Below are 26,255 nucleotides of genomic sequence, written 5' to 3'. Positions count from 1 at the left end.
ACTGTTTTCTGTTGGTTTTCTGATCGAATACGGTTCTGACTGCTAAGATCTGCTTGGATTTCCAGATTTAACAACAGGCTGCCTAATTAGATTATGTCCTGATGTAAACGACAATGTGAGCCTTGAGGAATAGATATGTCCAAGGACAAATATATATATACGAGCATGTTTTTGCTCCAAATGAAGGCTGTCGTGTTTAGTTTCCACAAAATATTTAGCAACTCGCAGGAAAAGGTGTTCATGAGTAGCTTACCTTTTGCTGCGTGCAATCAGTCACTTTTCAGTGTTCTCTGTTACGATGTTATGAACAAACGAAAATGTTCCTTGGATGTTTTTCAGTTTGAGTAGGGAAATATTTGCTCACGTGATACTTTTAGATCAAGCACGAGCGAACAAAAATATTAGATGGGTTATTTATACGAAGCATTTATAAGAGGTTTATGAAGTCAAGCATGATGTCATTAATTATCAAAACCTAGGTGTGGATTATTTACCGAGGCCAAAGAATCGCTATTAGGTTTCTGTGGGCAAAGTAGGAAAGTTTTCAATTTTTCAACCATGTGTCACTTTTTTCGATTTTCACGTGGTCAACTCAGATATTTGCTTTATATAACGCATTCTAAGGACACCAAAGCACTTTGGATAGTTCTAGGACCAAATCTGAGCTCAAAATGGTCGCAGAATATTTCCTGTTTTTTTTTCTCTTTTTTCCTTCTTTTTTTTTTCAAATTACACTATTAAGGATGTGCAATTAATTCACATCCAAGAAATCTAAAGAGATATAAGATCAGTTTAGGGTTAGACCAGGGAAGTGCTTTTATGTTAAATACCGAAAAACTGATCCTAAGAATTTTGAAATAGGCGAAAAATTGTACAAGTCAATTAATTAATTCATCTATTTTAATATTTTTATTGAATATTTTTAATATTTTTAATATTTTTTTTGTTTTTTACAAAACAAAAACAAAAAGCCGCTGTATTACAGCAAGTGAATATTGAGTAACGCTACAATATTCATTATATTCATGATACCATACATTGGCTATATTTGCACTAAAGTACTATTTCAATTACCACTGTTTACCGCATTTCTAACTCGAAAGCGAAAAAACTCCTAAAATGATAACAATTTAACTAGATTTAGACCTACAAGACCACATTTGCATCACACAAATATTCACCCTTCAGCAAAAGATAATAAACTGATAATCTCTTGCCCTTTAACCCAATCCTCTTAAACATTATATTAACTTTCTATTAAGCCTTGAGCAACCAAACTATTTTTTCATATCCATACACTTGGTAAATTGGGGAACTGAATTATCCACTTCTTCTTAAAGAAATCTTTTTAATTTTACTTTTAGTCTCGAACTCCATAGCAATTATGGCTTCAAATCCTTGTGTCATAGGTATATTTCTTGTGCAGTCCCACAAGAACAAGCTTTTTCCTGGATCAATTAATTTATTTATCATTTAATTTGGCCACTGAGTATTTCGATATATCTTTGATTCGGCATAAAGTTAGAGTTGCTTATTTTCAGTTCCTCTACTTGACACTCGTCGTCCTCTTTCATAAAAATAAATGAACGAATTGATTGATTGATTGATTTATTTACAAGATTTGCCGACAGGCAGGGACACCGCAACAGCTTTGCGCCAATTTTTAGTTCTTCGACAAAGTAAAGAAGAGGAAACAGCCAACTGAAAGATTATTTCCAATCTATCGTTTCTTCCTTTTATTTCGACCACATAACCAGAGTTCAAATTTAACTGCTCGATATCAAAAGTTCTTAACAACAGAATTCAACGCGATATCCAATGACTGACATGAACCAATCTCTGCAACGGCTTCTCAATAGCGCTTTATACTAATGACGTCATGAAATTTTAGACCCCCGCGTGACTCAGACAAACAAACTCCACTTCTTTGAGAGCTACAAGGGAAATGGCGAGTAGTTCGCTTATTCCCTTACAGTTCTGACCGAAGAGGACGGCGTTCCTGGCTCCAAATTTGAAAGATAACAGGAAGAATACACTGTACACCAGCTAAAACGGTGGTTAAAATGTAGGGGCTTAGAATTAAGCGGTAAACGAGAAGATCTTGTACAGACTGTGTGAGATGCGAGAATTATCATACCCTTGATCCGGCAATCGATCATAGAAAATGGTTTGCTGCCAAAGTTCTTCAAGAAAATTCTGATGTAAACAATGTAAAAAGGGGGTTGACAGGCCTACACGACTCCCCAGCGCGTGTTTAGAATAGCCTATTCAAAGTTTGGCCCTCACGAGTATGTCTTTGAGCGATCGCCCTCTTTTGCAAGTTACGAGCGAAGGATTTTTGTATATTTCACTCAATACTGGTTGTGTTTCTATTAAATGCCAGTTTATGTAGTTTTATGTAGTTAATGTTTATGCAGTTGTCATTGAATAATTTCTGTTTCTTTGACGCTGGATTTTCTCTTTCTTTCGGTGCTTTCCTATTAAGAACATGTGCTCAACTTACTTGCGCTGGTCTTAGATTTGCCTTCAGTGGATCGGGAACTTCGGCTGTTGGAACTTTTTCGCCGGGCCAGTGAAGAGCACAAATATAAAGTAAGTGTTTCTTGTTATGTTTTTCTCCGTGAAAAACTCACGCGAACAAGCCATAAGCCAACGCTTGCACTTTGCCATGTCTCGCGAAGGTTTTGGAAAAGGAGTGAATACTTTCTTCCCCGATTCCTTTCACTCTTTGAGTGATTTTGGCCATTTATCTGCATATCTGGAGTCTGTCTTACACTCACCCCAACAACAGTGTTTCGTACCAACCATGCCGCTTCCTTTTAGAACGCCAAGTCATTTTTGACGAAATTTTCCGTCGTTTTGTTTTAATTTTACAGCTCTCGCTCATACATTTCCTTAAGCTGGTCGCAATGTTTGTCTGAGTCTGTGTGGGGGGTCTCATAGGTTACACGTAACAAAATCTATTTTTAGTAATAGTATAAAGCGCTATTAGGGCGCTGTTTCATTTAAACTTCGTAAACCAAAACTAAACTGATAGCAACGGCTAAGTAGTGAAAACGTTGGTATCGCAAGTAGTCAACAACCTTAAGGGTGAAAAGTCGATTGATCATTCAATCCCGCACTCAACCATTTTATCCCGCATTCACCATTCAATCCCGCATTCAGTCATTCAATCACGGGTGGAAAGGATAGAAAGTCGATTGGTCATTCAATCCCGCATTCAACCATTCAATCCCGCATTCAATCATTCAATCCCGCATTCAATCATTCAATCCCGCATTCAACCATTCAATCCCGCATTCAACCATTCAATCCCGCATTCAACCATTCAATCCCGCATTCAATCATTCAATCCCGCATTCAATCATTCAATCCCGCATTTAACCATTCAATCCCGCATTCAACCATTCAATCCCGCATTCAACCATTCAATCCCGCATTCAATCATTCAATCCTGCATTCAACGATTCAATCTCGCATTCAATCATTCAATCCGGCATTCAATCATTCAATCCCGCATTCAATCATTCAATTCCGCATTCAACCACTCAATCCCGCATTCAATCATTTAATCCCGCATTCAACCATTCAATCCGGCATTCAATCATTCAATCCGGCATTCAATCATTCAATCCCGCATTCAACCATTCAATCCCGCATTCAACCATTCAATCCCGCATTCAACCATTCAATCCCGCATTCAGACCCGATGGTTGCAGGACTGAGTAACCTGGTACAATTACCTGAAAGACGTCCTAAGACGTCTGTTATGTTTACTTGGAAATATTGTACAAAGGAAATATTCCTTTGGATTGAAATATTATACACAGGTTGAATTGGGGTTGAATAGTTAAATTGGGGTTGAATAGTTGAATTAGGGTTGAATAGTTCAATAGGTTCTTGAATGGTTGAATGGGGGTGTTGAATGATTGAATTGGGGTTGACTTGGAGTTGAATGGTTGAATTGGGTTTAAATTGAACGGTTTAATTGCAGTCAAAGGGTTGAATGAAAGAATTTTTTGAATATTGCTACAAACGGCCTGCCATAGACGTGCCTATCGTTTATAAACAACATGTCTAAAAACCGCAAACAATAAGCCAACAGTGAAAATAACTGACAACTTTAGCTTTGGTTAAATGGCCCATTGGCCTTGCAAGTCAGAATAATCGTGTTTTTCCAAGCTTATTTCTTTCGAACGCTCTCTGTAAAAGTTCTATGAAAACCATTGGTGTAGAAATTTTTCACATCTCGTCGGTTTTACAATTTTCATGCTACATGTGCATGCTCTAAGTAGCAGCTGTCGGTACATTTAGATCTGTTGAGGCATTTCGCCGACTTATTGTAATTATAAATTTATTAAATGCCATAACAATAAAGCGGAAGTGATTTACAAATTCTTTGTCACCGACGAAAAAGACAAAAATTTATCATGCAATTTAAGTCAAACTTAATTTTTACTTAACTAGCTTTCTTTTGTTATATAGTTCACCTTGGTAAAGTTGCACAAAAGTATCGTTTGCTATCGTTGTTGCCGCAAAATACGCAGGCTGCACAAACATTCATCTTCATGATCAGTCTGTATCTGAAATAATGGCTTGATTAACAAGTCGCTTTTGAGATAAACTCAGCAGAAATGAGCAGAGTAAAACGGTGAGGAACAACTCAAGATCACAAAACTTTCAGCGGAAAACCGCTTTGATATAACAACAATGGAAAAAAACCTGAGAATTTTGCTCGAAATCGAACAAGGAATTTTTCGACTTGACGAACATATTCATCATCGTGTTTTTAAGATTTACACAGAATGATTTTTGAGAACGCCTTAGCAAAGAAACTGTTCATTGTTCCATAACACAAAGGATGCAAGGCACTGGGAAGGCAGGTCAAAATAAAATTATAATCCATAAAGAGTTGATGATATCGAAATTGATGCGCATTGATCTTACAAACCCTTTCCCACACATAATGGGCTTGATACGGAAAATAACAAACAACAAAAATAATAATGAGCACAAAAATCATCTTAAGCAAATCTTTCTCCAGGTCTGTGTTTTCGGGTTTACTGTCTCTCCGGTTATTCTGGTCGAGCAGAACACTTCTTCGTTCCTCCATTCTCGTGCCGTCTCGTAACTCTTTGAGTTCAGTTTCCACAACACAAGAGGAGGTAACAACCAATGATTCGCGATTTCTCTTTTTAATCTGCACAATTCGCCTCCTCAAGTTCCAAGCCACTGCTCCGTAAGATGCCAGCATTATCACACAAGGTAAAGTGTAATTCAGGATGAATCTGATAGCTACAAAGTACGTATCGCTTACGAAAGACAGCTCTCCACATTCACCACTCCGAAACCTGAGACCGATGAAAAAGGGAAAAGCGATTGCAAATGACAGCAGCCACAGCCCAGATATGGTCAGAATTGTAACTCTCTTTACTGATGATGGTGTGCGTGTAAGTGGGTTTACAATGAATCTGTAACGATAGAAAGCGATGGCAGCCAGTGAGTAGGTCACAACGAGAAGAGCAGTCACTTGGAACGGATTCAAACGGCAGGCAGCCTCTTGAAGAGCGAAGTAGTTTCGATTCCTCTTATTTGATTCCATTCTTGCAGCAAACATGACGGCCAAACAAACGCTGCTTACAATCTCTGCGAAGGCCATGTTAGCAACGAGATGGTAGGACAGAGGCTTACGGGAAGGTATCGTACGTACCGCATAACAAACCATGGAGTTCCCGATCAAACTGGCCATGATGATCACGGAGAAGAGGGCCAAACGGAAAATGTAGAGAGCTTTTGTTTCTTCATACTGTTCTATCCACGTACGAGATTGCTCGGTTGAGTTTGTGATGTTTGTAATGTTACCTTAAAAGGTTTAAATTACACTGTTAGATCGGAATATTTTTACCACAAGTGAGCTTTCGTGTCACTTCAAGGTTTAATGAGGCAAAAGGAACCATATTAGCTATCACTGAACAAAGAGGCTGTTTTAAAGTTTGAATATTGATGAATGTTTAGCAATTATGTCGACAATAATTAACACGCGATTATTTATGGAGCAGTGACTAAACTTTATGCCGACTTTTAACTAACAATTTCCGTTAATTGTGGTTGCTTTAAATATTTGATATCACAAAGGAGCCGATTTTTGGATATTTTGTTTAATTGGTGTTTACCATTGTTGCAAAGTTCCAGTTAGAAAACTAGTATCAATTATTAGAGCGTTTGAAATGGAAAAAAAATTATTTCTGCTTTCGATTTTCATATCCAGCTATTCTTCTGAGAGTCATCTTTGAATACCGTAATTACAGATAATTTATTATCCAACTACACTTCGTAGAGTACAACTAACGCCATAGACGAGTACAAGTATCACATGGTATTTGTACTGTAGAGTACCGGTTAAACAGGTTTTCTCGCATCGCGCTAGCGAAGAATTGAATTGTAGTTACAAAAAAAAAATGGCGGACAATTTCAATCATATTTCTGACGAGGAAGTCAGAATGGCTGGAAAATATACATCCAAGTCTATTAGAAGAATCGAACGAAGACAATCAGCTAGACGACCTGGAAATTTCTTCATTTATTGAGGATGTTACTAAAATTGATAACGAGGAACGGGGAACGGGTGTACAGCGGTAACCCGCCTGAGAACTCAAAATGGCGGAGTAAAGGGAACTAAAAGGGTCTGGCAACTAGTTTTGAGCACGCTCTTCGAACGCGATCGTCGGAGCAAAAAGCATGGACGGTAAGTGTAGGTTTTATTGAAGGATTTTACTTTGAAATGTTGAGTGCCTCATAAATTTAGTTTATGTCTGGCACACATCGCAGGTTGTATAGAAATCAAATCCTCGGAGAGATGAGTATCTTACAATTCATTCACAACATTTGAACAATCAACTCAGAACTACAAGCTCGCAGCATTTATTCTTATATTCATAGAGTAATTGTACTGCAAGGTAATGAAGTTTACCTCCAATATCTTCACCGTTACAACCTAGCAATATCAATAATGTTGTAAAGCAAACAGCTGAATGACTTTCACGCCCATTATGGGAATGACTTTCTCTTGAATATGATCAATGCAGTGTAAATATTACTGTAAGCATTAGCATGAATGTGAATTCATACACCTACATTCTTGAAGACATAACTCATGTTTTCCTGTGAAATTAAAAGTTATTAAATGTTCTGTCAATGTTTGATTTCTCTGTTGTTTACATGGAAGTTTACGGGTCGATACAAAGATATGTTCCCGATGTTATTTTGCAGTAAGGTAAGTAGATATCTGCATGTAGTAATTTTAATAACTAGGCTGGTTATTACGTTTCCTAGCTCAATTCTGTTAATCTAAGATATTACCTCCTTGCTACTTATCTGCCAAAAATGCTGTTGGGCAATGCAAACAACCAATATACCCAAACTCTGCCAAAAGATGCAGATTTCAGGAAGGGAAAACGAAGAGAGACGTCAGAACAAATGGGGCAGCCATTGCAGAAACGTTGACTTCAAATTGTCGCCTCGGAATACTAGGCTTCGTGGCTTCGCCTGGGCAATATTTAAATAAAAGCAGGTCGTCTAATTTCGCTGCAAGCGGCGACCTAGCGATAAAATCAGTGTACCGCTGTACACCCGTACCCGTTCGCCGTTCCTCGTTCTCCGTTCCCCGTTCCCCGTTACCAATTTTAGTAACATCCATTTATTGAAGGAAAAAGAAACAGTAACACGACAATGCGCCAATTCCGTTCCGCTTCGCATACTTCTGTCACGCACTTCCCATAAATAAATAGGGACCTTAAGCAGTCAGGACGGAAACGCCAAGGAAGACTTCGATTAAAAAATAAATTTCTACTCTTAGTTAGAATTTCAAAAATAGCTGCATGAGCTTATTGTCTCATACGGCGCCACAGTTCAACTTCAGTATGACGTATAAAAGTAGCGTTGAGTTCCAAATGGAAATTAAAATATTTGCCGTCGCGGTTTCGGCTCGCAGACGACGCAAATTTTGGCCATTTCACGTTGTTGTTTTGCATATGACGGCTAAGAAATATAAAAAGTTTCAAAATGCACGTGCTGAGCTATTGTTCTACCAATTAGATCTCTTGGTTTTCTACGTCCTCGTTGCCGTCGCCGTCGTGGTTGCTTAAGGTTCCTAATATCCGCGAAATTCGCCCGCACTGAAATAACAGTGTGGCGTGTTGGATAATAAATAACTTATTAGACGTTTTGTTGTGTAGTATACACAACAAAACAAATACTACATAACAAAACGTCTAGTAAGATATATGTATTTCCCTCGCCAGATAACAGCCATTTTTGACAAAGGAAATACGTATTCATTCTGTTGACAGATGTACAATAATACTATCGACGAGGATAGATATCAACACTAGTCATTCATATCTTGGAAACTCGTTTAACTCAGTAACTTAATCTGTTTTTCAATATCAATTAAAACTGCCATTCTCTTCTTTCCTCTTGATTTTTCCACGGACGAATTTGTATTTTTTGCTTTGAAAATTGGAATTATTTTTAACAATCGTTGAATATAAGTTAAGACCCTTCATTTATTTCAATAACAGATTCTTGAATAATTTTAAACATCTCGTCCTCTTACAACTTTAAGAGGCTTCAAGGTCTTTGAAGTGGAATATTTGAAGATACTAGAGGTATTAATGGCGGCTCAGCCCCGACACATTCACGCTCTCAACAATCGTGCCCATGTTTCTTGGTCAACTACCAAACCAAAAAGGCTTATGAAGGTGCGGTGAATTGTTTAAATCATATACGTAGGGAGCCTCGGAGGTCTCCAAACTGTATGTTGCGGGAAATGGCTCCATTAATCAATCGCGGAAATTTTTTGTTTTAACCAGAGGATGTTGCAAGAGAAATATTTGTAGGTGAATCTGAGTAATCTTTAATTTAGCTTTCCCGATAGCATTTACATATGGCTATAGGTATCTTTCACTAATATAATATTGCCTATAAATTTAACCTACCATGTGATAATTTAGTGCAAAATGAACGTTTGGTAGGCACTTGAATAATTTTTATGTCCTTCCGCAAATTGTAATGTAACTGAACCATGAAAGAGAAAACGTCTGACTCACAAATTTAATAAGCAGCTTTGTTGAGCTTCAAATCCATGATTTCTTTATGCGCGTTTCGCGGCCTCGATAAAGTAACGACTTGGAATGAATTTAATATATGAAAATCATATATTTGAACTGCGGTTAAAGAAATGCATATGAGAACGATATTCACAGTGAGGAGCACTATTTAAGCAATAGTAGAATTAAGACCTGAAATAAAAATTCAGGCCTGTACGGGATTCGAACCCATGAAATGGAACGAATTTCTCCCAACAATCGAATCTGTTTGTAATATAAAATTCAAGGTGACTGTTGCAGGTAGATGAAAGCCTTACGAAATTGTTGAATTATCAGCATTTGCAACTAATTGTTTTTTTGTACGAAAATATCATATAATGTTTCCCAACGCTGCTGATATTCTGCGTACAGTCAGCTGGTGCCTAATTAAAATTTCAATTCCTTCTTCTTGCCAAACGCCTTCGTGGCGACGGTATGGACCTTAAGCAAACCACAGCAACAAGGTGGCAAAGCCATAGATCTAATGGGCAAGCAATAGCCCAGCACGTGCGTTTTAAAACTTTGTACATTTCTTATTCGTCCTTCGCAAAATAGCAACGTGAAATCGCCAAAATTTGCGTCGCCTGCGAATGGAAACCTCAACGGCAAATTATTTTAATTTCCATTTCGAACTCAACGCTGCTTATATACGTTGTGCTGAAGTTGAGGCGTAGCGCCGAAAGAGACGGTAAACACATAAGAAGTAGAAATTCAGTTTTTAATCGATGCTTTCCTTGGCTTTACCGTCCCGACTGCTTATGGTCTCTAGTATCTCGATTCGTCGCGCAGTATATGAAAGATATCGTATCATGTCGAAAAAGAGCTTACCTGGAAGTAAAGAATTCACTACACGTATATTTCTTGATAACGAAAAGAACGATAATATTTCACGTCATTGTCTTTCATTTTTTGGCCTGTGAATGACTGGAAATGAAAAATGGACATCGCAGCACTGAAATGGGTTCTTCAAGTACGTTTCAAATATACCGAGCCTTACCAAATTAAAAAAAAAATCCCGAGGCGCAGAATAGTACTTTTACGGAAAATTTTAATCGACTTTGCAATAATAGCATACACGGTGAAAAATTTGGGACAATCGTTTTCGCCTCAACAACAAACTAGAATAATGAACAATACAGCTTGACCACATAGAAGTTTCCAAGTCTTCGAAGGACTTCAAAAACTCTCGACACTAAGAAACAACGATACCAACGAAAAAAAAAGATGCAACTTAGGATTCTAAATATTTCTCATTGTGCTACTGAGTGATTTCCTTCAACTACTGGCGAACATACTGCTTACCATATCCAGATTGTAAACTTGTAAAACGCATTGCACTTTAACTTCGACAGTCCTGCTGCCTTTTACCCATACTGTTTCACCCATTCAAACAAAGCGGTTACGGTGGTAGATGGCTTTCGTTATTCTAGCGAAATTTTCAGTAAGCAATTCACCTGAGAAAAAGAGCAAGCCTGATTTCGGCCACCAGAATGAGAAAGCACTTGGTTTGAATACAACTACGTAAGCATTACACGCTTCTATTCATCGAACGACCAAATTTTCCATCTTTTGCATCGACAGTCTGAAATAACTCTTAAAAACTTCCCAGAAACGTGCCGCGTGATTTGGTACGCATTTGGGTCTCAAATTCATTAGCAAAACTACAGGAGGATAGCCACATCAAAACTTAAAGGAAAATAACACCATTCTGCACTAATTCCCAAGCGTCCAGTAAATACACTTTACAAGCTGGACACGGGTTTAGGTTACGACCGAATTTTCTCTTCGTTAAAAAAACTTTGAAGGCCGAAATTCAAGAGAGGAAAAGTAGGAAAAATGTGACAGAAATAGTCCTACAAGGTTTGTCTAAGGTTGAATAAGCTAAAATAAACTATCTTGTAGCTACCTGCCATTCCCTCCTATAGTTTCGCTGCGTGCTTCCACTTATCTTTCATTGTGACAGCCGCCTGTTGACTTACAAAGCTCACCTGAAATATTAATACCCAACGGACAATTGTCACCTGCATAAAACACTGTTTCGAAAATACAATTACGCATCAGTTCTAAAGCTGTCAGGATATAAACCAATCGAAAAAGCTGAGTTTATACGTAACTTATAATTTAGGATGACAATTTATTTCATGTTCGTTTTCATGCAGTAAAGTGTTTTAATTAGCACGTTCTACTAACTTGAAAAGTTTTGTTAAACGTAATACCTCCGATATGAAGAAGTTCCTTGTCTCATCTTCAGTAAACTGATTTTAAAGAAACCATTTATGAAAAAAAAAAAACAGGCTGGGCGCTTAATTAATGCTCGTTTGTTTTCGCTATCAAAGTACTGAAAGCTGATCTTTCGATCAGTGATTATCAGGAATAATAGTTATGACATAACGTTCAGGAACACCTTTTAACCGCCAGATGTACACATATTTACCAAAAAAAGAGGATGAGACATCGATCGACTCGGATCTTAAAGTACTGAACACAGAAAGTGGAGACATAATCACACGAGAACAGCTATAACCTCTGAATAACTCTGTGGAAAATGAAAACAGCATTGAAATTCTGTCATGAATATTTTCAGTAGCTTAAAACTATTCCCTACTGAATGAGCTTTTAAGGTTATTTTCCTTCAGCATGAAGCGCATGGATTATTAATTACCTGCATGATACACAGCGACGGAAATTAAAAGTCAAATTGGCAATAAATAATTTCATTCCGAAAGCAAATACGAGATCCCAAGATGTCGCTGTTTAACAACCTCCTCCTCAAGTTATAGAATCAGAAAGCAATCAATATCATAACAATTGAAACCGAGAGTTGCGCGGTAATGGCTAATGTTTTTTCCTTCCCGGCACTGAGTTTAATTCAGTCTTTTCAAATCGATAAGATACAGAATTGAAATATTTCGACCCTTCCAAATACGGTTTGCTTCTCAATGAACAAAGCTTAAAAAGACACCATCATTTCTTGATGATAAGTGTACAAGAGGAGTCGTTATTTGGAAAACTGAGGGAAAAAATTGAAAGCGAGTTGCGACTGAACCTTCGCATCGGATGATCCGGAGCATTGATTTAGTCGCTTTTAAAACGTTTAAAAAATATTCCCAGCAATTGCAAAACTGTACACGAAAGTCAAGTTCCGCGATCGAGGTTTCGTTGTGTTGCGACTTTACATAAAACGTTCACCGCGTCTTCCGTGGCACAAATTCCCCGAGAAGTCCTATTTCGCATTTCGGATTTGTAGGAAAATGGATTCGACAGTAAGTGTTGTCATTTTATTTAAAAGTTTCCTCGTGAGCTAAAATTGCGCAATTAAGAGGAAATTCCAATTCAGTTTCTTCTTTTAATACTCCTTGGGATTCTTAATCGTTAATTGCACCAATATTTTGACGTTCCGGCAGGAATTCAAGTGTGAGCAGATGTCTAGACATTGTATTATATTTATTTTCCACTACCTACGAATATTGGAACCTTTGTTTATGCAAACTACTACGCGCGCCATCTTTTCATTCAGCTCAAAGCCTACTCGAAGCTTTAAAATTTGTCTCCATTAACGATGTTTTAATTTTCTTCACCATTTCCCTTACACTCTTTCAATCCTAGGTATCCATTTCAAAATTCTGGGAAAAGGTCTCCGCCACCAAAAGCGGATTAACGAGGGCAGCGTCTGAGTAAACCTAGAAGGAAATAATTAACATTTATATTAGCAATGGAATAAGAAATAGCTCATTCACTCTTCCACCTGTATTCCATTTTAACTGCAAGTCACCCCTAAAACAATCGCGTACAAACATAATCCTTGACTTTCCCATAGTGGTTTAAGACTCTACGAGGCTACTTTCGTAAGTGCGCCAGTTTTAGAACTTTCATAACTAGTTATTCAAGTAAAACACCCTGACACTCGGTGGAAATGGTTTTATTCATGCATTAATTTTTTTTTTAGCATTTTGTCTGATAGTGGTTGATGCAATGAGTTTGACGAAAAGGAAAATAAAACGTTACTGCACATCATTTGTAATTTGAATAGGACGCCTTGGTAATGGAAATTTGTAAGCAAGCGAGTGGCTAAAAAAAGTATTTTCCGTTTCCGTTGGTCGTTTCCGAACTCTGCCACAGACTTGCTACCTTCATTCCTGTCAACAATTTTTTTTCATGAGATACTGAGAAGTTGTTTTTTACCTTTACAGGCGAAGCCTTCATTTAAATTTTTCCCCAGGAAACAGCTTCATCAGGCCTGGCACCTGAGTCACTTCCGTCAAACTCTTGGCCTGTGTTTACAAACACAGAGAAGTCGGCACCATTACGCTGTACAATGAAACAAAACCATCACATAATCTTGTCAAACAACATCTAACATCTCTTGCTGATTCTAACAGCATGCTGGAAACTTAATATATTTGAACCTTGTACAGGCTTAGCTAAGTAACGAGACCTAGTGATAGAACAAAACTATGCGTGATTTGAAGGTCGTTGGTTCGAATCGTCGCATGAATTCTGATTTTCTCTTTCGTCCCAGCCTTGTGCAAAAGTTAATAACACTTTTCGTCATTAAAAAGCCGAAATAAGAATCAAACAACTCTCTTTACGAGTTTATAACAAATCCCTAAAAAATTATTTTAATTAAAGGTATCTACGGAGGTATGTTTTGGGTACTCGCGCGTCGAAACGAAAATGGAAACCTCACAAAATGCTGGGGGTGGGGTGGGTGGGAGGTAAATGTGATGGTCAAGCACATCAGTACGAGACTATTTTGTAAGCAGACTTCACCCTACCCCCTTGGAATGAAAATAGCTTTACTAGTGAAGGCAAGAGGAGACTTATTTTCAACTGCGGATCTCTAAACTGAGTAAATTCGGACTCAGTTGTTGGAAGGTGGATATCGGTATTCAACCGATAAATCGTTTTCCAACCGGTTGGCGCACAGTAAAGCCTATGAAAGCAAAGAAGTGTTATTCTATCCAAGTACTATGGCCAAATTTGAAAGGTAGCTGATCACGCAATTTATTACTTGTAGTAGTTACCTATTAAATACCGTTTAGCAATTTATAAAACCTGGGAATCTACTATCAATACAAGGATTTCAAATCAAAGTTTACAATCTGTAGTACACTAGTGTTTGGAGGTATTTTTCTGTCCTCTGCAAAATGACGTTACGAACCGCCTAAATTAAAGAACGTGGACCACGCCCCACTTTTTTTCTTTTCACTACTTCGATAAATAATAATAATGATAAAAAAGTGAGCAAATCAAACAGTCACTACTGTCGGTGATGACTTCATCTTTACTTAGGCCAGGCAAGTACAAGAAATACAGACAAGATGACAAGAAATACAGACAAGAAGAAAAGAAATGCAGACAAGAAGACAAGAAATGCAGACAAGAAGACAAGAAATGCAGACAAGAAGACAAGAAATGCAGACAAGAAGAAACTTCAGGGAAAAGAAGAAAAACTGCTGAAGGTAACTCACCATTAGATTGGCGTTGCAGATATGATGCATTGTCAGACCACCTCCTAAAATGATCAATCTGTATTTTTGGCATATATAGATGTATTGTTCATTTTCCTTATATCTGAAAAAAACAAACAAACAAAAACTTCAATTGAATAAATTGGTTATAAGAGGGCCACTCATATATAGCTCACTAATCAGTGGTGTGAAGTGAGCATCAGAATTTACATAGAAATGGAAATCTTAAATTGGCTAACAAGTGAGTTGAAATGGCCAGAAATCCGAAACAGTATGGCCGCCGAGCAGGCGCATTGATGCTCAATACAGTCTTGGAATACAAACGCGTAATGCAAGCCGTTACAAAGCAAACAGTGAGATTTTGAGTAACCTTGATTTATTCTTCGTTATTACATCCCTTTGGAAGCTTCAGACCAGGATTCAGAAATCTTAAAACAAAGTTAACATCTCGTACAACCTGATGAAATCACGTTGTTAATATTTTCGTAGTGGTTAAACCGGTTCCCAAGTGCTATCTTTCTCAGCGCAAAAATACTTGAAATCCGCCAAATGTCTTCTCTATTATCTTGCCGAGTTCCCATTTTCTCGAAAATATCAACTGGTTTCAGGAGGGTTTTGGTATCCTTCCAAAATTCCGCTTGCTTTGTTTACACCAGAAACTTCACTTTAAGCCTACAATTAAAGGGTTTCCTTGTCATTAAACCGGTTCCAAAAGACGATGCAATCAGGGAAAATACTTTCAAAGACGATGCTTCACAAAGCGCGATTTCAGGGCCAGAGGAAGGTAGCCATGAGCCATGTTTTGGACCCGTAAATTCATCGTTTTGACCACGCAAAGTCCAGCATTTTGCATCACAAGGATCTTCATTCTATGCTTTGTAACCACCACATTGTGTACCTTCGCGGCAAAGGTACACAATGTAGGCAAATTGCGCGTATTTTGAAAGGAAAAAAAATGCTTTCTGCATTTTTCCAGCTCTTTTAAAGCTTCGAAACGTTTTCTATAGATATCCAACTAAGAGAAACAAGAGAAAAAAATTTCGTGTCATATGCACTTCAAGCATTTAGAGGAATAAATTACATCACTATTTTGCAAGCCAAAATGTCGGACGAATTCAGTAAATGCTCTTTGAGTTTTAAACGCCAAATCGTGGTTAACCAGCCAGAAATTCGTTACGCAGCGAAAGCTCATGTGAATGAGATTATTTTTCCCGTGAATATACCCTTACCACTGTTAAAAGAGTGGCACAAAATCGTCGCATCTTCGCTTGCTGAAGAGACTTCCAGTCAAAATTTTCTACCGGAAGTGAAGCCGGCTCAACTGAAAATGCACACAAAATCGATTACGTGGATCTGCTAGAACATTGTATTCCCTGTGGCCTTTTTGCTTTTACAGATGATGAATCGATAAGCAATGAAATCGGCGTTCATTTGTCTAAGCTTGCCGGTACAGTTGTTCAACTGTATAAGAAAACCAAAGGTAGAGCTAGAAAGGACTTGGATTAAAAATTTAAAAAATTTCGTTCACGTGTGCGACGGGCAAGTGAAATCAGTCAGAGAATTTCATGAAGAAATGGAGTCTATGAGAGATAAAATTAAAGAATGGAAGGCCAGGAATAAGGATTTTGAAGAGGAAACAAAAGATATATAACAAGAAATGATTGTCTCATTAAGTTAACCAATGAATTAATTCGACTTCGGCAACGTCTAGTTGATGGTGACACAACCGTCTCCAATTCTATATCCAATACAGAAAGTCGCCTGAAAGCTCTCCGTATCAAAAAAGCAGAAGGAATTATGATTCGTCGTCGTGCTAAATGGTTAGAAGAGGGTGAACGCCCCAGCCGGTTTTTCTTTAATTTACAGAGAAGTAAAGCGCAAAGATCGCACATCTCTTCAGTGCACGTGTACGATTCAGACGGCAATGAGGTCTTCTCTCAAGAGAAATTGCGAAAGCGCACGTGGATTTTTTCTCTCGATTCTTTTCTGAAGAGCCGGTAGATGCCGCAATGCAAACCGATCTTTTATCTTCTTTGTCTCGTCAACTCACGTTCGATCAAGCATCCTCTTGTGAGGGTTACTTGACGCTCGAGGAAAGTACTGTCGCTCTGAATAAAATGATCACAAACAAAGCTCTCGGCCCTGATTTCCTTTCGGTCGAATTTTCCTCGAAGTTCTGGGACCGTTTGGGTCCATATCTGTGCCAAGTTTTTAATGCATGCTCCCAAGCTGGAGAGATGTGCGAGTCTACGAAAACTAGTAACACTCGAGTCATTTTCAAGAAACGGGATCGCAAAGATCTTAAAAATTGGAGACCAATTTCTTTATTAAATGTTGATTATAATGTATGCTCCAAGTCTCTTTCTCTCCGTCTCTCTCAGGTTTTACAGGATATCGTTGATCCTGATCAAACCTGCTCTGCGCCTGCTCGGAAAATTACGTCAAACTTACACCTATTGCGGGATACTTTAGACTATGTTGAGCGAACTAATGAAACTGGCATTCTACTGAGCCTCGATCAAGAGAAAGTCTTCGATCGAGTTAATCGCAACCTTTTAATGAATCTCTTAAACCGTTTTCGTACCGGTTCATCTTTCTGCCACTGGGTTATATTAGCACGCTAAATGATGGTGCTAACATGCAAATCATTATTAATGAATGGTTAACCAAGGCGATACCTTTGTCTCGTGGTGTGAGACAGGGAGACTCCTTATGCGACCCTTGTTGTATATTTTATGCGTTGCATGAAACTTTTGCCTGCAAAGTCCGGAACAATCCTGCCATAGAAGGCTTTCTCTTACCCGGTGCACGCGGAATAAGATATAAAGTTGGGATATATGCTGATGTTATGACCTGTATTGTTAAATCCACTCGTTCGTTGGCATCTCTCTTTGATACCATTAGCGTTTATGAACGCGGTTCTGGAGCGCGCCTAAATGTTGCCAAAACGGAAGCCATGTGGTTGGGCGCATGGCGTACATGGAATGACCAACCATATGGCCTCAGGTGGCTAACCAAAATGAAAATCTTAGGTGTTGTTTTCGGCAATGATACGGAAGTGGATAATTGGCAACCAAAACTTGAGAAGTTGGAAAAACATCTTAATCTCTGCAAATCTCGTTCCCTTTCGCTCGTCGGAAAATCCCTTATGGTCAATGTCTTAGGAATTAGCAAACTTCTCTACCTGTCTTCCGTACTGTGTGTCCCTCAATGGGTTATTTCTAAAGTAAATTCGCTAATTTGGGCTTTTATTTGGGGCTCTCGCATTGAGACAGTAAGTAGAATGTCTTGCCACCAGCCTTTCAACAAAGGTGGCCTCGGAATTTTCAATTTCCAAATCAAAGGTGACTCTGTTGGAAACTGTACGTTACATTTACTAATCTATTACGTAACCAAACCGCATGTAGGCAGAACGTGTTTTATCGCCCCATATATGGTGCTGTTCCACCTGCTTACAATGAGACGTGGTGTGTGCTTTCGTGAGAGTTGTGAGAGGGAGTTAATTGGTGTGTAACGGCAAAATAGAACCAAGAAAATAAATCGTGAGTACGCTAGCTTTTGCACGTTTTCGACAGAGTGGTGACCCCGCCAGGACAGCGTTGGAAATCATGGAGAAACAGATTTCCGAACTTGAGGGCAAATTGAAGTCGTTGAATTTTCGCTTGAAGAAGAGAGGAGATTTCTTAAAGAAAGACGACCGAACGGCCTTTGAGTGGCACAAAGTTTCCGTTGAAGCCCTAGTGACCACGGTAGTGAAGTTGAACGATTCCATTGAGGAACAAAAGTTCACGAATGGCGAAGACGACGAAGCGGTATAAGAATGGGCCGACGAAATCGAGCTAGTCATTAACGAAGGAGACGCTTGTATACGCGAACTGGAAGAACGAATTGAGCAAATCGATCGTAATCTGAAACACGCAACCGTGCTCTATGAGCACAAGAGAGAAGTCGAACTAGAGAAAGAGAAAATGGTGCAACAACAAGAAGCTATTAATCGAGCACATGCGGAGGAATTAGAATTTGAGAAGAAGAAGGTGGAGCTGAAACAAGCTCAAACGGAACCGCCGGAAACTATGCAGGGGCAAATGGCTAGCAACGTGGTGAGAATGCCCAAGCTCGTGATCACAAAATTTGACGGGACGCCGCAAGATTGGCTTCGTTTTTGGGGACAGTTCCAAAGTCAAATTGATGATTCCAGTGCCCCTGAAGTCACAAAGTTCTCTTACTTGAAGGAATTAGTGAATATGAAGGTGCGAAATCTCATCGACGGTCTTCCGTTTACGCCTGAAGGTTACCAAAAAGCTAAACATTTACTTACAAGAAGATATGGGAAAGCGAGTGAAGTCGTGGGAACGTAGGTTAGGAATATTTTGGAACTACCCACTATGTGCGAGAGAAACGAAAAGAAGATACTTGAATTTTACAAAGCACTACTGATCAATGTAGAGTCATTGCGAACATTGAAGAGCTTATCCAAATTGGACGCAGCGGTTCAATTTACATTCGACAAACTTGAGGTAATAAAGAACGAACTTGCTATGATAGATGAAAATTGGTGTGAATGGACTTTTGTAGCATTCTTAGAGGCGTTGGAGAAGTGGACGACTAATAATCCCATTTCAGATGAACCGACATCAAAGAGTTCAAATTTCCGTCGAGATCAGTCCAGAGCTTTTCTTGCCAAACAACAAGAAACCGGAAACCAGTCGAGGGCGAGCCCAGGGGCGTGTCTCTATTGTTGTAGCGAACAACATAAAGCAATTAACTGTGATAACGTCCAAAGCATTGAAGAAAGGAAGAAAATACTTACCGATAAGCGCTTGTGCTTCAATTGTACCGGAGCCAAACACCGGGCCAGCGATTGTAAGAGCAGAAATACTTGCAAAATTTGCGATGGGAAACACCACACCTCGATATGTGACAGGAAGGACAGACAAGAACCAGGTATGACTGCAAATTTAATGGGCGATTCCAGTGTTATTCATCCCGTAGTAGTCATAAACATGGGTGGATATAAATTCAGAGCTCTCTTGGACAGTGGCGCTAGCCATTCGTATGTTTCGTCAACTGCGATTGAGTTACTTAAAGCTAAAGGGAAGAGTACGAGTTTGGTCAAATTGCCATGCTTACAGGCATTGAAACCAGAACTATGCAAGTATACGAAGTTGTCATACATTCCGTGACTGGAGATTTCTCCCTAAACGTGAATGTCACGAAAATCAAAAAAAGGGAACTGTTGACCTTAGACAACCCAAGGTATTCCGACCTCGTAAAAAATCACCCTCACCTGAGAGGCGTTAAAATGGACGATAGTGATACAAAGGCTCGCTTACCGGTGCACGTGATTATCAGCGCTAATGACTTTGCCAAGATACGGACAAGTGATCGTTTACGGGTCGGACGTAGAGGAGATCCAGTAGCAGAGCGTACACGTTTCGGGTGGACTATAATGTCCCCCAGAACAGATCTAGGCAACGCGTACCTTGCCGTGAATTCTACGGTGGATCACAACCGACTCTGCGCCCTAGATGTCTTAGGACTAGAGGACAAACTATCTACTCACCAGAGCGACGTCCACGAAGAATTTAAGCAACTGGCTAGGAGTCCAGACGGCCGATACGAAACTGGACTACCCTGGAAAGGGAACTGTCCTGAGTTGCCCAATAAATGTGCGGGCAGTGTGCGCAGAGTGAAGTCTCTTCTACGGAAATTAAAGAGAACTGATATGCTAGACCAGTACGACGAGATTATTCGGGAACAGTTAGAGGAAGGTGTGGTTGAGAAGGTACCAGCGAAGGTAACAGGCAAAGAATTCTACATGCCCCACCGAGCAGTAATACGCGAGAATGCCGAATAAACCAAGCTACGAGTGGTATATGACGCCTCGACCCGTGCGTATGACGGTGCGCCTTCTTTGAATGAGTGTTTACACACTGGCCCCCCACTACAGAATGAGCTATGGAATGTTATTGTCAGCAACAGATTCCATCCTATTGCAGTTGCCGGAGATATGCGCAAGGCCTTGCTACAGATACGTGTTAAGGAAGGTGAACGTGACGCATTGAGGTTCCACTGGATTAAAGACAAATTGACCGAAGAACTAGAAGTGCTGAGGTTTACGAGAGTGGTGTTTGGTCTTTGTCCTTCTCCTTTCCAACTCAATGTCGTGATACAACAACACCTGGAAAGTGTGCGGTCTGAGTACCCAGGGACTGTACAAGAGATTCAGAACAGTCTGTATGTAGATGATTTGATTACCGGTGATACTACTATGGAAGGTGCGCAACAGCTCAAACATCATGCAGTAGAGATCTTCAATTGTGCAAGGTTCACCTTGCACAAATGGCACTCAAACGTGCCAGAACTATATGGCGACTGTACCGATGACGAGCCTTCGTTTGCTAAACAACAGCTTGGTGCATCATCAGCTCGTGGAGAGTGCAAACTACTGGGACTCAATTGGGACAAAGGGGATGACACTTTACATGCTTCACTCCCATCTCAGCCTGCTACATTGACCAAGCGGGGCATCCTCGCCAACTTAGCGAAGATTTATGAGCCGTGAGGACTTGTGTCACCTGCAATGTTAGAGGAGAAACAATACTGTCCAGAAACCAGGGAGATGAAGTTGAGCTGGGATACCCCACTTCCCGAGGGGATTGCGAAACCGTGGCTAAATGGGAGAAGAATGCACCGGATGATGTGTACTTTCCTCGCAGTCTTGTTCAGTACCAGGAACCGATCGACAATATTGAACTTCATGCATTTGGTGATGCAACTATTCACGGTGTGTGTGCTGCTGTGTATGCTGTGGTTACAGAGGCGTCCTTTCTTCAATGCTTTGGACGTTATCACAGTTAATTGCTTTATGTTGTTCGCTACAACAATAGAGACACGCCCCTGGGCTCGCCCTCGACTGGTTTCCGGTTTCTTGTTGTTTGCCGAGAAAAGTCTGACGATTCCTCGTTTGGAGCTCGTGTCAGGCCATATGGCAGTAAACTTGTCTACAAATGTGCGGGTTGCGCTAGAAGGCTTCAGTATGACGGAGGATATACAGTGCTGGCTCGATAGCACTGTAGCCCTACACTGGCTGAACGATGACGGGGAGTACCGCCAATTCGTGGCTAATCGGGTTAAAAAGATCCAGAGCCACCCGAACACGCAGTGGAGACATGTATCGACATCCGAAAACCCTGTTGGTCTGGGGAGCAGAGGTGGCAGTGTGAATGAAGCACAGCTATGGTGGAAAGGTCCATCGTGGTTATCCGACCGATCTCAATGGCTTGCTAATATTGTGACAAAGGCGACGGATGACAGCAATGCAGAAAAGAAGGTTCAACGAGAACTTTTCGCGCTCGGTGTTGAAGCAAACAATGACTTTGACACTGTTCTCGAGAAGTTCGGCTTGCGTAAAGCCATGAGAATTTGTGCATGGATCTTGCGGTTCAAACACAATTCTCGTCACCCTTCCGAGAGGATCATAGGACCTCTTACGACCGAAGAAATTCAGCAACAAGAAATGTCCTGGATCAAGCGAGCACAGAGCCAAGGGGCAAAGACGATCAAGTTTGCCCGTGACCAGGAACAACTGAATCTACAACTAAACGCCGATGGTGTATTGGAATGTGTAGGACGCATTCAGGGTGAGTATCCAATTTACTTACCAGATTCTAATTCTGTCAGAGTGGAAATAGTGAAACAAGCGCACGAGGTAACTCTCCATGGGGGAGTCAGCATGACTATGGCTAAAGTACGAGAAAAGTTCTGAGTGCCAAGACTTCGGCGGCTTGCTAAGAGAGTAGTGAAGCACTGCTTTGGATGCAAGAGGTTCCAAGCTCAGGCCCTTCATGACCCACCACCATGTGATCTACCGAAGTCACGTACAAAAGGGAGTACACCTTTTGATGTCATCGGGGTGGACTTCGCAGGACCAATCAAGTATAGTGGCAAGTGCAAGCCAGGGAAGAAAGCCTACGTCATACTCTACTCCTGTTGTCTTACCCGCGGAATCTTCCTGGAAGTGCTTCCCAGCCTAGAAACAAGCGAATTTATCAAGAGTTTTAAACGTCTGATCGCGAGGAGAGGTCGACCATCTCTTGTCTACTTAGACAACGGTTCTACGCTCACAGCTGCAGCAAAGTGGCTGACGAAAGTGAATGAGGATGAGAAGTTCCATTCATTCTTCAGTGACCAATCCATTACTTGGCGCTTTAACGTGAGTAGAGCGCCATGGTGGGAGGACACTTCGAAAGACTCATTGGCTTATTCAAGTCTTCATTCTACAAGTCTGTGGGTCAGGGTCTGCTAAGCTGGGAGGAGCTCTGCGAAGTAGTCCTTGATATCGAGGTGTCGCTTAACCATCGACCTCTTAGTTACGTGGAGGATGACCCGCAGTTCCCTGCACTAACACCCAACTCCTTCGTGTTTCTGAATGCTAACATTTTACCTGAAAAAAAGCCACATCGGCTTGAAGACCGCGACTTGAAGAAACGTGCGAAATTCTTGAAAGCTACCAAAGATACAATGTGGCGTCGCTGGACCACAGAATACCTTAGAGCTTTGAGAGAGAGGCATCAACTTAAACACAACACCAAACCTAACAGCTTGTCCGTAGGAGATGTTGTTATCATTGAGTCTGAAGAGCGAAACCGAAATCAGTGGCCCATGGGGGTAGTAGAAGAATTATTCAGTGGACGTGATGGTGTTGTTAGGGCAGTGAAATTAAGAGCAGGCAGAGGATTCATGGAACGCCCAATCCAACATCTCTATCCATTAGAGTTGTCCTGCGACCGAAACCCTCTGCCTTGTAATGACCCACCTTTGAACCCAACTGCATTGGAGTTCCGGCCGCGACGAGATGCAGCTGTGGCAGCACGTCAGCGAATACAGGACATTGCAGAGCAAGACGCTTGAATGTGTTTACTAAAGAAACATTATTTTTATACTTATTTCTTGTTGTGTTATGGAGTCAGTTCCACTTGCATATGCCTTGTTCCCAAATCATATGGGGGAGGGTGCTGGAAACTGTACGTTACATTTATTAATCTATTACGTAACCAAACCGCATGTAGGCAGCACGTGTCTTATTGCCCCATACATAGTGCCGCTCCACGTGCTTACAATGAGACGTGGTGTGTGTTTACGTGAGAGTTGTGAGAGGGAGTTAATTGGAGTGTATTAGCAAAATCGAACCAAGAAAATAAATCGTGAGTACGCTAGCTTTTGTACGTTTTCGACAACTCCTTAAAGTTAGCTTCTCTAGTGTCTAATCTTTCTAACCCCGAATCAAAGTCCTTTTACCTAACTAAATACTTACTAGGGTTTAGGCTTGCTTCTTTTCGGCCGGAGTGGCATTCTCTTCGTGACAATTCCACTCCGAGTTCGCATGATTCCACACCATATTGCGAGAAATGTTTTTCGCGCTTACCACTCTTCGCGGGATTGTATCCCGCCAAGAGTGGCAAGACTTTGATTTCACCTCTAAGAAATGCTATCAGGCCCTGCTAAGAGAGATTTCTACTTCCCCGATTCTTCATCGTTTTTTGTCCGCCTTTTACCCCAGTGATTTCAAACTTAACAGTCCTTGGAAATCGGTTCGAGAAGATTTTTCTGAAAACTTTAAGAATGATGTGCTATGGTCAATTGTCCTTCGGGCCATAAAAGTCCGCGATTCCCTAAAACATTGGGGCTATATTGATTCTCATAAATGTGCCTACTGTTCTCGAAAAGAAACAATTGATCACTGTTTTCTTAATTGTTCCCTTGCTAAAAAAGTGTGGTCGTATTTATCTCCTGTGATCTCCTCCCTTCTTGGTAATTTCTTCCCGTCTTGTACTTCTGTTTTCTTTTTTCATTAGGCTCCAGTCAGCCCAAAAAATGCGCGACTGGCCCTTTTTCTGATCAAAACGATCTTTGTATGGCATTTGGAAATTTCGCAATAATGCTACTTTTCGCGATGGAAATGAAAGTCATGAGGGTATAATCCGTTATATCCTCCATGATATCAAGAGGAGAATTCTCTGTGACCACTTTCGTCTCTGTTTTCTGACTTTAAGAATTCATGGGAAGCTCCAGTACTGTGTCAACTAACTAATACTACTATCAAAATCCCTCTGTATATAGCTGATTTAGTGACTAGTTTGACAAATAGATTAAATGTTTAATAGTAGTTTAGTTTCTTTTATTTTTTTTCTCTAAATTATTCCAAGTTATATCCTTCCTTAGTTAAAGTTATACCAATGTTAGCCTTATTTGAATTATCTTTATTTGTAGTTTAAAACTATCTTAGAAGATACATGTAAGATATTTCTTGTAAATAACCTATTAGCTTTACTGTTATATTAATATTAAATTAAGATTATCCTTGGTTATATCATTATTCTTAGCTATTTACACCTTTTTTCAATTAATTTAAATACAACTTAGAATTATCTTTACTTGTAGCGTAGAAGTATCCTAGTTTAAATTACGACTCCCTTTATTTTCAGACCATTTTGAAGCGTTTTCGGCGAGTTAGCGCCAAAATATCGCTAACTCGCCGAAAATGCTTCAAAATGGTCTGATTAGTTGAACACTAACATAGAGCTAACTCGCCGAAAACGCTTCAAAATGGTCTGAGACGCTAGGAATCAACAAAGAAAACAACAAGGCAATAAGGTAAGCCCATTTTATTTCAAAACAAGACATTTCTTTCTCTCTTTTAAGGCAAACCGATAACATCCCCTACAAACCTTTATGAATATAAAACGTTGCGCAACACGGTAAGAATCACGTCCGCTTTTCTAGTAGTGAGCTTGGGCTGCCTGTGGTTTAACCGGTACTACAATAGACGAGTACAAATACCGCGTGATATTTGTACTCGTCTATGGCGTTATTCGTACTCGTCTAGGTGTAGTTGGATAATAAAGTACTGTATATTTCTGGTAGATTATCTGGCTTTCAAAGATAAAGTTCGCGGTGCGTCAAAATGCTCCATAATTGATTTAGAAAATCTTCGCCACCTTCCCGATCGATCAAACGAAAGATATTAAAAACCAATAAAGTAGCTCCACTTTCTGCCTTTAAAAGCACACACAACCCACAATTCCTCTACTCGCTCCGACGAAGGGCTAACGCTCGAAACGTCAGCTTTTGTAATCATTACGGTGGCCAATGTACCATTTCAACTTTGTTGATATATCCAAATTATTTCGTTACCCCCACCAACGCAGCCCCAAACAGTTTCTTTCGAAACTATTAGCCTTTAGATATTAAAAAAAACCAATCGCTGATTGGTCACTCCCGTTTTCCCACGTTCTCGTTGGCTCCATTTTTATCCTTCTGACCTTCGTAATCATTTTATGAATTCAATTATTTAATGTCTTATTTCGGTGGTGAATTATTGCTTAGGTTAGTATGCTTTCCAGTTGGCATCAACTTCGACCTTTCTTCGTATCATTCCAATAAAAGAATATTTCAATTTTTTAACCTTAGCTGAGCCTATTTCAGTAGTATCATTCCATTAAATAAATATTTCAATTTTTTTAACTTTAGTCGAGCGAAATGAGACTTTGACAGTACTGCTACAGAAGAGATGTCAAATTTTTATATTTCTCTAAGACAGTCGTGTGGAGTATATATACTGTTACGAGTACAGCTG

At 39.9% G+C, this 26,255-nt stretch overlaps 4 protein-coding genes and 1 long non-coding RNA gene across 6 annotated transcripts; 3 read left to right on the top strand and 2 right to left on the bottom strand.

Annotated features, from left to right (window-relative positions):
* Positions 1-882: 882 nt before the first annotated feature.
* Positions 883-11,185, bottom strand: LOC148733896 (octopamine receptor beta-2R-like). Of its 2 annotated transcripts, XM_088758401.1 has the most exons (3): positions 11,053-11,178; positions 10,449-10,600; positions 883-5,862 (listed from the first exon to the last, which is right to left on the bottom strand). In XM_088758401.1, exons 2-3 carry the CDS (start codon positions 10,477-10,479, stop codon positions 4,790-4,792), a joined length of 1,104 nt encoding a protein of 367 aa, XP_088614527.1. In that variant the 5' UTR covers positions 10,480-10,600; positions 11,053-11,178; the 3' UTR covers positions 883-4,789. The 2 variants fall into 2 exon arrangements, with proteins under 2 accessions (XP_088614527.1, XP_088614528.1); XM_088758402.1 differs by lacking the exon at positions 10,449-10,600 and having other exon boundaries at positions 11,053-11,185.
* Positions 11,186-12,478: 1,293 nt separating this feature from the next.
* Positions 12,479-14,724, bottom strand: LOC148733895 (uncharacterized). The gene is made up of 3 exons (XR_016000642.1): positions 14,618-14,724; positions 13,329-13,454; positions 12,479-12,826 (listed from the first exon to the last, which is right to left on the bottom strand). It is a non-coding gene; the product is annotated as an uncharacterized LOC148733895 (long non-coding RNA).
* Positions 14,725-19,919: 5,195 nt separating this feature from the next.
* On the top strand, positions 19,920-21,182 carry LOC148733894 (uncharacterized). The gene is made up of 2 exons (XM_088758050.1): positions 19,920-20,414; positions 20,568-21,182. Exons 1-2 carry the CDS (start codon positions 19,920-19,922, stop codon positions 21,180-21,182), a joined length of 1,110 nt encoding a protein of 369 aa, XP_088614176.1.
* An 18-nt stretch (positions 21,183-21,200) lies between these two features.
* On the top strand, positions 21,201-22,385 carry LOC148733893 (uncharacterized). Its single transcript, XM_088758048.1, has one exon. The coding sequence runs from the start codon at positions 21,201-21,203 to the stop codon at positions 22,383-22,385; it is 1,185 nt and encodes a 394-aa protein (XP_088614174.1).
* Positions 22,386-22,846: 461 nt separating this feature from the next.
* LOC148733892 (uncharacterized) lies at positions 22,847-23,530 on the top strand. The gene has a single exon (XM_088758047.1). The coding sequence runs from the start codon at positions 22,847-22,849 to the stop codon at positions 23,528-23,530; it is 684 nt and encodes a 227-aa protein (XP_088614173.1).
* The last annotated feature ends 2,725 nt before the right edge of the window (positions 23,531-26,255 follow it).

Source organism: Stylophora pistillata, chromosome 4 (genome assembly GCF_964205215.1).
Source record: "Stylophora pistillata chromosome 4, jaStyPist1.2, whole genome shotgun sequence".
Lineage (NCBI taxonomy): Eukaryota > Metazoa > Cnidaria > Anthozoa > Scleractinia > Pocilloporidae > Stylophora > Stylophora pistillata.
This window is presented reverse-complemented; position numbering and strand designations above follow the sequence as displayed.